Source organism: Solanum tuberosum, unplaced genomic scaffold (genome assembly GCF_000226075.1).
Source record: "Solanum tuberosum cultivar DM 1-3 516 R44 unplaced genomic scaffold, SolTub_3.0 scf00085, whole genome shotgun sequence".
Taxonomy (NCBI): Eukaryota; Viridiplantae; Streptophyta; class Magnoliopsida; order Solanales; family Solanaceae; genus Solanum; species Solanum tuberosum.
In genome coordinates, this window is record NW_006239014.1 from 521,986 (window position 1) to 533,181 (window position 11,196).

Consider the following 11,196-nt stretch of genomic DNA (forward strand, 5'->3'; position numbering starts at 1 on the left):
ACACTATTAAATAGTTCATGGGGTAAAAAATACGGTATTAAATAGTCTAGGGAGGTAATAGGTCCTCATGAAAGTTTAGTATCGCAACAGCAAATCCGACCAAAGTTGGGATATTTTTCAGACCCTTATCCCTATTTTAAATTGAGCAAGTTTGCCCTCCATTTGACTTTTGGTCTAACATTATCCATGCCGTCAGGAAAAAGTTCTCTTTTAACCTTGACACCTAGTGAAGCTTTTTTTAAAATCCATAATCTAAAGTCCAAGGGTAAAATTGGACCTTTTTTCTCAAAAATATTTGGACATGTCTCCACATTGATTTTACACCTGGAGCTCCCTAATGGCAACTGGCAAAGGCAAATATGAGACGATTTGTTAATGACAAGGGTATGAATGGACCAAAAGTGAAAAGGAAGGCATATTGAACTATTTCGAATAGTACAAAGACGAATGTGAACCTTTTCCCTTCTTCAAAATTAAATTTCATGATTGGAATCTGAATATAACAGCAACCTTGATATGTGCTTCAAAAAATTGGTGGTTGAATAGACTATGAAAGAGTTGCATTACTCTGACATCAAGTTATTGACAAAAAAATGTTAGGACATTTAGGATTATGATTGTTAAATTGAGCTTCTTTCAAGGGTCAAATTTCCATCAAGAATATTTTAAGTTACTTGTCTGTTTAATTGATGTGTACATTCCTAAACTAGTAATGCTCCTGGAACTTGGTCAACAATCATCAGAATGTAACCTGGTCCGAACTACCACCGTAAAAAAGGAGAAAATGCATGAGAACATCTTCTATAACCCATTAGTAGTTTTGTTGGGCTGTGCAGGCAGAGGCTAATATTTGGCAAGATTTCCTTTAAGTGCACTTAACATGATATCAGGTCTCTGTTTATATCTAAATTACATCTGTTCTTGTTGCAGGGTTTTCCTGAAATTCTGCTGGGCACTGCAGTAAATCCTCATGTTATGAGGTACATTCCTCCTTTTGATGAATTTGAAGTTGATCGCTGTATTCTTCCCGAACAATCAACTGCTGAATTTCCTGCTATTCCCGGTCCATCCATTTTTATGGTCGTGGAGGGAGAGGGAACATTAACCTCATCATTAAAGGAGATTATCCATGAAGGTGATGTCCTTTTTGCACCTGCAAACACCAACATTACTGTTTCGACATCTTCTGGTTTGCAATTATATAGAACAGGAATAAACAGCAGGTTTTTCGAGGAGTGAGAGTTGTGTACGTATGCTAGTACATAAAATTGTTCATTAAGTTTCCTTTATACGAAAGTCGGCTGATCCAACCTTGTAATATTAGCGTGTGCATGTCCATGCCATTTCTGTAAATCAGGTATACAAAATAAATATGACTACTGATATAGTTGCCTCATTGTACCAGTCTAGTGATTCACAATCTAAATGGAATAGGTGTATTATTATGTATATGTGGAAAAAAACTTCAAACAATTAGTAGGAGGGGGTATAGGGTTTAGGATTTAAGGTTTATGTTTCAGGTTTTGTAAGATACTTGCAAATACTTTTGATTGTGCTTTTAATCCAAAACAAAAACAGTACAGGTATAATTCCCAACAAAAGAAAAGAAGAGGGATAACTGATTGGAGCAGATAACTACATGGTATCATTTTAATCTTTTGTGCTGTCAATTTTTTTGCAATGGTTGTATTTGTTTGAACTTTTCAGAATCATTCAGCTTGAATATAATTAATTCAATCTAAATCAGAGTCATAGTCAAGAAGTAGTTAACAGGTCAAATCTTGATTTTCCAATCCGTTTACCTCTTTTTTCCATGATATAGACGTGTGGCGTAATTTTCTTTTTAATTTGTTCTAAATTAACACGAATGTTAATTTTCAAAAATTACGTCACAAATTGTGAAATTCTTTTTTTCTTTTAGACCCGTGTCAAGTCGTTTTATTCACCAATTTTAAAAAATTGAAACAGCCAGGTGATTATCTATTTGTGTGTGAAATATGCAGCTTATATTCACCATTTTTTAAATAAATAAAAATAAAACAAGTTTTCGACGCGCCAATATTCCAACTGGACAAAACATGCACAAAAGTTTCTGAAGCTTAGTATGTATCCATAAAACTTTATTTAACCTTCGCTTGTCTCTTTACTTTTGCAATTTGTTGGTAAATACGACATACATTAATATTGATATGCCTTTCTACTAAAATAAAATATAGTGGACAGGGCAAATAAACACTATCAAAGCTTAAGTTTACAATAATAATCCTGCTTTAAAGACTGAAAATTCTAGTAATCTACTAGTATTTAGCACTCCAGATGTTTAGTTCTGCGTGTGTAGGGAAGTCATGAATAATTTTAACTTCATAAACTAGCTTTTGTGGTCGAGTAAGTCCAATAGTGAATTTGTATTCTTCCATTTAAGAAAAGTAAACAGAATTAAATTCTTCCAACCACCACTAGCCTAGTATGCTACAGATTGATCAAAACAATTTCTACTACTAAACACTCTTTGTGAGAGTAAGAATCCCAAATCACTAATCATGAACATTCTGATTGAGTTTCTTTCACTTTTGTTCTTCTTTTATTCACTTTGTTTAGCTAAACATACCAACTTCATCAGTGACTATGCTGCTTTGATGGCATTTAAATCGAGCCTTCGATTGGAACCTCACCACATTTTGTCCAGAAATTGGAGCTCAGACACACACTTCTGCAGCTGGTATGGAGTTTCATGCTTGCACCAGAGAGTTGTAGCTTTGCAACTTCCTAATTTGGCCATTCAAGGCAGAGTTTCTTCAGAAATTGCCAACTTGACTCAACTTGCTCTTCTTGACCTTAGTAGCAATGATTTGAATGGCAATTTACCAAGTGAGTTGGGCTTCTTGCAACAACTGAGACTTTTTAATGTGACTGGGAATTCTCTTGATGGAACTATTCCTCTGAATATAAGCCGTTGTCGTGTACTGCAAGAACTTCATTTATCAGATAACATGATCAAAGGAAGCATACCTCAAGAACTTGGCCTGTTAAGTCAACTTAGAATTTTGCGTCTCAACGACAATAATCTGACAGGAAAGATTCTACCTTTATTAGGAAACTTATCAAAGCTGGAATATTTTTATCTGCATGAAAATGATTTGGAAGGTGAAATACCTGATGAAATTGGTGATCTTACCAATTTGAGGCTCCTTTCCTTTCGTGGCAATGATTTCACTGGAGCGATACCTGCTTCAATTTTCAATATTTCAAGATTGCAAATTGTGGATCTCTCGATAAATGCCTTATCAGGGGAACTTCCAAGTGATTTGGGTAATTGTTTTCCTATCCTTGAACATCTTTTTCTGGACAGCAACAGGATCACGGGGAAAATCCCGGTTTCTTTATCAAATGCATCAAAGATTACTCATCTCTTCTTCACTGAAAATGATGTGCAAGGAAATATTCCAAATGAGTTTGGTAAGTTGCATGAACTAGTCTGGTTTGAATTTGAATATAATCGAATTTCTGGTGCCATTCCATCCAGCTTATTCAATATTTCGTCTCTTGAAATCCTCAAAGCCAGGCATAATTACTTAAATGGGCATCTTCCATATGATCTTGGTACTTGGCTACCTAACTTGCAGGAGATTTTCCTTTGGAGATCTACCCTCTGCAATATGCAATGCTTCAAAGCTTTGAAAATCTTGAAGTTGCAAACAACAGTTTTACTGGACCGATTCCCATGATGTTAGGTAACCTGGTGAACCTTATAACTCTAAATCTGCAAAATAATCTGTTGGAAAACAAGCCTGGAGCCACACAACTTGACTTCCTGAATTCATTGGTAACCAGCAGGAATCTGGTGTACCTGATTCTTGAATCTAATCCTTTGAATGGAATTTTTCCAGAATCAATAGGAAATTTATCAAGCAATATCAGGGTCCTTGATGCAGCAAACTGTGGAATTAGAGGCAGTATGCCAACAAACATTGGAAACTTAAGTGGCTTGATTTTCCTGGGATTAGCAAGTAATAACATTGTTGGCAATGTGCCCCCCTCGTTTGTTGGCCTGCAAAACCTGGAAAGGCTGTATCTTACTAGAAATAAATTAGAAGGGACATTTCCAGCTGAACTGTGCAGCATAGGAAGATTAGGTCTACTGCATTTGGGAGAAAACAGACTGTCAGGAGAAATACCCTCGTGTATCGGAAATCTGACTGAATTAAGAGTAATGTCAATTGCTGCCAACAATTTCAGCTCAAAGTTACCTTCAAGTTTCTGGAGATTAGTAAAGCTTGATGGTCTGAACATATCGAGAAACCTGCTGCATGGTTTCTTCCCTTCTGATGTGGGAACTCTGAAAGCAATGAGCATCATGGACCTCTCTTTCAATAGGTTTTTTGGTGAAATACCCAATTCCATAGGGTCCCTTCAATATCTAGTTTCACTAGATATGTCAAGAAATGCATTCCAAGGTCCCATACCGGACACATTTAGCGATCTAATAGTTCTTGAGGGTCTGGATTTGTCTACTAATGCTCTATCAGGTGTGATTCCCAAATCTCTTGAGCTATTGCGAGATCTCAAGTATCTCAATGTTTCTTTCAACAACTTGCAAGGAGAAGTTCCAAAGAAAGGGGTGTTTGCAAATGTTAATTACCGGTTCTTGATGGGAAATCCAAGACTTTGTGGAGCAATTGACTTATATATTCCTATATGTCCAGCTCAAGGTAGAAAGACAACAAGGAAAAAGTCCATTATTCTTAGAACAGCAGTACCTGTTGCTGTAACATTTCTGATATTGGTCGCATTGTTTTTCACATGGATGATTTGGTCAAGAAAAAAACATGTGATTGGAAACAATGAATCGGATTACCCTCCTAGAATTGCACATCAGAAAATCACTTATTATGAGCTTCTCCAAGCTACAGAAAATTTCAGTCAGTCCAAGCTAGTAGGAAGTGGAAGTTCTGGTACAGTCTACCAAGGTACATTTTCTGATGGTGCTGTCTTTGCAATCAAAGTTTTTGATATGCAATGGCAACGGGATTTAAGAAATTTTGATTCAGAATGTGAAATTTTGAGCAACGTAAGACACAGAAACTTGGTCAAGATAGTGTCGACTTGTTCAAATTTGGATTTCACAGCAATTGTGCTGGAGTACATGCCTAATGGAAGCTTAGACAAAAGATTATACTCTGATGAAAATTGCTTGAGCCTGGTTGAAAGACTCAATATAATGATCGATGTAGCACTTGCCATGGAGTATCTTCATCATGATTATACAGTGCCCATTGTGCACTGTGATCTGAAGCCAGGTAATGTTCTTCTTGATCAGGATCTGACTGCTCATGTAGCAGATTTTGGAATTGCAAAAATGTTGGCACAAGAAGGAAACATGGCTCAAACCAAGACTCTCGGAACTATTGGTTACATTGCTCCAGGTATGATAATCATGTCTTGAAATGAAGGTGTCCTATGTTGGTTACTTTTTTCCTTTATGTCTACCATAACTTTATACTGTAACATGGATAACTACACATTTTAACTGGGAATTTGTTGAAACAGAATATGGTTTAGACGGGCAAATTTCCACTAGCAGTGATGTTTATAGCTTTGGGATTTTGTTGCTTGAGACATTCACAAGAAAGAAGCCTACGGATGACTTGTTTAGCGGAGATTTAAGCTTGCATAAATGGACATCTCTCTCCTTTCCTGATGCTGTACTGGACATTCTGGATGCTGACCTTGTTAGCGACATTGGCTTTACAACAGATGAAAACCAAAGCGAAATCAAACAATTGCTGGTTTTGATAATAAATGTTGCATTCCTGTGTTTGAAAGAGTTGCCAGAGGAAAGGATAAACATGAGAGAGGTTGTGGTGCAGCTAAACAAGATAAGAGCTGAATTAACCAAGCTTTAACTCAATCCCATTCAAAATTTCAGAAAGAGGATTGATGCAGCAACAAGCAAATTCAGTTTTCCACCTTCTATGACCTGTCAAAACATCTGTTATTTCTTAATATTTTCTTTCTGTTTAGTGTAGGGGCATTTTAATATTATAAGAATGTTACATTTTAGCATTGATCGTTTGCCCCTAAGTCAGTCATTACTCCCTCTATTCATTATTGCATTAGAATATGCATTGGTTGACTTTCATTTGTTGTAGTATGGTGGGAGTTAATGGAAATTCTTTTGCTGCCGTTTGGACCATTAAGTTGGTGCATTACTCCATAGAGTAATTGCATATGTTACTAATTCCTTGGTGCAATTGCAGCAGGTTCAGCCGTTGGTGGCTGTAAGCTTTTTTATCCCATTACTTCTTACTCTTTACTCCTCAATTATTCTTGTAATCTATGTAACTCCTAAAATCATTATTTTCACTATTTACTACACCATTATCTTCCTATTCATTGCTAGGAAGACTTATTCTAGTATAAATAGTGGTGATCTTCATTTGGTTTGTTACACACAATACAACAAGAAAATATAGAGTGCATAAGGTTTGTCAAAAAGAGAGTTCTTATTAGTTGAAGGGAGGTGTTTCTTTTGTGGAGCTTTTGACTCAACTCTTGTCCAGAGTTGTTGAGTTATATTTTGTGATTAGACTGTTGTATCCTGGAGGGGACAAGTCAAGAAGGACTACTGCTGGATCGGTGAAAAGATTTGCTGTAGTGGGCTTAAATCTCCTTAAAGAGAGCGAGATATCCGCGCCTCAGCCTGAAGAGATTTATTTTCTTCATATTTATTTTCAATTGTAATCTTGTATTTTTGTTATCTTGTAAGTTTTCACTAACACTTTCAAATATATATTTCTACTTGTTTCTAGTCACGTGCCACACACGTGTATCCGAATTTAATTGGTAATATTTTTTTATAACAATATAGATAATCAAAACATATCTCTAACAAGTGTTATGTCCGGTGTAAATTAGTGTGTATATATATATATAAAGATAATATTAAAATATATGTATAATGATAAATATAAAATTTTATGTGAAAAGACTTACATGCTCAATTTAAAGAATAGTAAAAAAAAAGAGTTGATTATTCGATGTCATCTAAACTTGAAAAGTGTATCCATATAATTTAGTTAGATATGCATGGTATAAAATGAGCTCATTAGTTATATTATTAGGTGTAAATATGTGATATAATTATATTGTACGTAGTACTTTCTTATAGATGTTATCTTTAAGTGTATATGTTTCACTTCGACGTTTCAATTTCTTTATCATGATCAAATTTTTTATTGTAGATATTGATATCTCTCTAGTTGTTGGTGTTTTTTTGTATCAACTTATTATGTTATTGATTTGTAACATGATTTTTTTACATTAATACTCCCTCCGTTTCACAAAGAATGACCTGGTTTGACTTGGGACGAAGTTTAAGAAAATAAAGAAGACTTTTGAATCTTGTGGTTCTAAATTAAAGTTATTTCAAATGTACAAAATTGCCCTTTAATCTTGTGGCCTTAAACATGCCACGTGAAAAACTGAAAGTAAAATGTAACCAAAAAAAGAAAGAGGTCATTCTTTTTTAAACAGACTAAAAAGGAAATGAGGTCGTTCTTTTTGAAACAGACTAAAAAGGAAAGGAGGTCATTCTTTTTGCAATGGAGGGAGTATCATTTTTTACTTTAAGCATTTCCAAAAATGACCTAAAGAAAGAAGAATTTATCGCTAAGTTATTAATATATAATAACGTATAAGTGGTATGCCCATTTATAGCAAGTTTTTTTCTTCTTGATTTCCCACCCGGTGTCCGGAGCCCATATTGGAGCTCCAACTAAATCCGGATCGCGCTCTGCAGGACCCATTCGGGGGTGGCGCTCCCAACAAGATTTTCTCCATACCCAGGGCTCGAGCCCGAGACCTCTGGTTAATTATAAATTGTATCTAATAATAATTGAAGATGAAGATCAAAGTCTAAGTCTATAACATCTGTCATAACAAAGATAAAGAAGATTTCTTTCTTTACAAAGAGAGGTTGTTCGGATACCTAACATCCTGTCAATTAAAACTATATATGGAGAACAAAAAATTGATAAATTGATATTTTTATTTGAATTTCATTTGCACTTTTTCTTAAGCAAATATGTACTCTTTCAGTTTAAAGACAATTAAAAAGTCATTTAATCTAAAAACTTCTACACCAAATTGCAATATGCAAGTAGATAATAAATTAAATTTCTAACATAATAAAATAATTAACAAAGTATTAAAGAAATTACTCTCTGACAATATGCATGGAAGTATATACATTTAAAATAATTAATCTTCGTGCTTATAACATTCAGTGAAATAAAAGTAGGAAACATCTCGAAGTCAAGGACTTTATATACAAAATGGTATAAATATAATTATTTAATTTACTATCGGGTTATCGGTTAACCCGTTAAGAAAAAACCTAAAATCGTTAAGAACCGATAACCCAATAACAAAAAAAATCAAAATCATTATCAAAACCGCTAAACCAATAACCCATTACGGATAAAATAATATTTTTTTTTGGTTCGGGTTATCGGTTTCGGTTCGGTTTTGAACAGCCCTAGTTGCAACAATATAAAACAATTGCAAAAGACGCTATAACATTACTCTTGAACAATATACTTCAAGTAGAATATTGAATAATCTTGCTGATTTATATTACTAAAATCTAAACAAAATGAAGCCTAATTACTCAATTCTTATAATATTACAACCAAAATGTTTAAAAGCAAAATTGTCATCACACCAACCATTTGAGTTTTAACACTGCAAAAAACTATCATCAATATAGATTGCTCATATTTAAGAAAATTATTAGGATTAGTGTCGGACAAATATAAATGGAACTCTCATTTTTATTTGAAAATTAAGTTGTTAACCTCATTCATACAAATCGTAGAAAACTAAAATAAAACAAAAGGGTAAAATGAACAATATATGTATGTGTTCGCAACAATATATTGGATAGACGATAAAGTAACACAACTAAAATCTTTCATTCAAAGTAACATTTTTTTAGCAATCTTTATTTAAATTAATTTGAATTTAGACAATTGACAATATGAACATATTGCATACATTATTCAAGTATTATCAAACTCATCATACATTAATAGAAGTAACGATTTTTTTTTTGAAATGATGTAACTAATTTATTTTTTGAAGATTTAAATACATTAAGTAAATTGAAGGAGAAAAGTAAATACAATGCCATAACATTATTTCTAATTTATAATGTTTCATACATTGTTTTGTCTTCTACTTTAATTAAATTAATTAATCTAATCAATTATAATTTAATGTTATAACACAAGACTTAAAGCATATGTAACACCTCGCTATTTGAAAGAGCTAAAAATAGAAAGAATCAAATTTGGAAATAGCAAATTATATGTTAAGTATGAGTTTTGGGTAAATTTCAAACAACCATAACTCTTCGTACATAATGATTTAGGTGGGCTACAAGGTATCAAATGAAAGATCTTGAAATCCTATTTCAAACACCACCGAGTTTGGTAAATTTCGAGCTCGTATGAGGGAGATATGCCCGTTTGAAGTCGGGCTGTCCATTTAAGGAAAGTTACCTGAATTTAAGAGGGGTGTTTTGGTCTTTTCCTTAACCTATCAGATTTATTCCATTTTTAGTAATTAATTAGGGGTCTAAACTGATTGGGTTCAGTTTACACAATCTAAAATTAACACCTAGGGTTTGAGAATAGTTCAAGAAGAGGAGAAAAAGAGAAAAGTTAAGGCGTTCTTGGAGATTTCTTGCGGAATCGAAGGTCGTTTCGCCAAGGGTTGATCCCTAAAGAGGTATGTGAGTTCACATAGCGTTGGGTTCGTTCACCCACGCGCCAATCATGTTAATTTTAGCGTAATTTCGTTCTAGAAAGTTGAAAGTTTGATGATCTTGAATTGTGTTCTTGAAATTGGCTTTCGTTCTTGAGTTAGGATGGGATTGTTGAGTTCTTGAAGAAATCGTGTCGATTTTAGAGTCGTTTATAGTAGATTCTTGTGTACATATGTTGGGTATCTGAATCTAAAGAGAAATTGAGAAAAAAGAATAGAATATAGGCGAATTGGGGTTAGAAAACAAGGAAGAAAAAGTCGGACAGAAAACGAGTACCAGGTCCGCAACGCCGACCTGTTCCTTCCGAGTCAAATTTCCTCTCCGCATTGTGGAGAGATCGCGGACCCCACTGTCTCAAAATTTATTTCGCGACCAAATATTAAAATGCATCTCCACGTCGCGGACTTGCTCCCAGGCAGTGTTTTTTTTTACCGTTTCTCATGATTTACTATCTAAAAACACTCTTAATCATCACGATATCCTTCCTATCACAAATCATAACCTTGAATTCATAAATTCAAATTCAAGAAAAATTAAGAGTAAAGTCTAGAGAGTTTTTAGAGTCTTTTACAAATGCTTTAAACTTGTTTTAAGACTTGAGCTTTGAGTTGAGTAAGAATATAAAGTGAAGTTCATTTTTTTCAAAAGATTATATGGGAACTAAGTATTCCCAAAGAATAAATGTTTTCACATTTAAGCAAGAGAGGAAACAACGATTTCCAAGAGAGCTTTTGAGCTAGTTAGTTTTGAGTAATTATCTCAAACAACAGAAAGAGTTATGTTTTTAAACATATGAGCTAGTTACATTTTGAGAGTAGTATTGAGCATCGATTTGGGGACGAATTTGAGTTCAGATAATTCAAAGTCTCCATAAACCATGTAGCCAACATGGGTAGAAAAGGGTCATACTTTTTAGATGATTCATTAATGCTTTTAGCATTGACTAGTGGATCCACTTAGTAGTTAGGTTCTATACCTCCGACAAGGTATATGACGGCCCTGGCAGCGTTAGGCAAGACGTTGTATCATCACATAGCTCATAGTAATGGTTGTCGGTTAGAGAAACTCCCACAGAGATATTTTGTATTCTTATATACACATAGTTACTTGTATTTTCATATACAAATTGAGTTATTGTGTGTTTTTCAATACATTGAGTTGTTATCTACATGTTTTAAAGTTTTTCTTTATACTGCATCTTTATTACTGTTTTATATTGAAATAAGTAGAGTTGAGTTGAGACGAGGTAGGTTTCTTTAGTTCCAGTTCAAGCTTATGTCTTGTTTAGTTTTCCCCTCGCATGCTCGTACATTTCATGTACTAACGCCATTTAGCCTGCATCTTTTATGATGCAGATACAGGTAACCAAG

At 34.1% G+C, this 11,196-nt stretch overlaps 3 protein-coding genes across 3 annotated transcripts in view; all 3 read left to right on the forward strand.

Moving 5' to 3' along the window:
- LOC102602821 (mannose-6-phosphate isomerase 2-like) overlaps nt 1-1,443 on the forward strand; it is a 6,048-nt gene extending 4,605 nt beyond the window's left edge. The window contains exon 5 of the mRNA XM_006346844.2: nt 931-1,443. Coding sequence (XP_006346906.1) covers nt 931-1,239 — 309 coding nt within the window. The 3' untranslated portion in view covers nt 1,240-1,443. The remainder of the gene's footprint in view (nt 1-930) is intronic.
- A 1,193-nt stretch (nt 1,444-2,636) lies between these two features.
- Nucleotides 2,637-3,576, forward strand: LOC107060564 (probable LRR receptor-like serine/threonine-protein kinase At3g47570). The gene is made up of 2 exons (XM_015308578.1): nt 2,637-3,456; nt 3,524-3,576. Exons 1-2 carry the CDS (start codon nt 2,637-2,639, stop codon nt 3,574-3,576), a joined length of 873 nt encoding a protein of 290 aa, XP_015164064.1.
- Nucleotides 3,577-3,644: 68 nt separating this feature from the next.
- Nucleotides 3,645-6,341, forward strand: LOC102603158 (probable LRR receptor-like serine/threonine-protein kinase At3g47570). Its single transcript, XM_006346845.2, has 2 exons — nt 3,645-5,423; nt 5,548-6,341. Exons 1-2 carry the CDS (start codon nt 3,662-3,664, stop codon nt 5,901-5,903), a joined length of 2,118 nt encoding a protein of 705 aa, XP_006346907.1. The 5' UTR covers nt 3,645-3,661; the 3' UTR covers nt 5,904-6,341.
- The last annotated feature ends 4,855 nt before the right edge of the window (nt 6,342-11,196 follow it).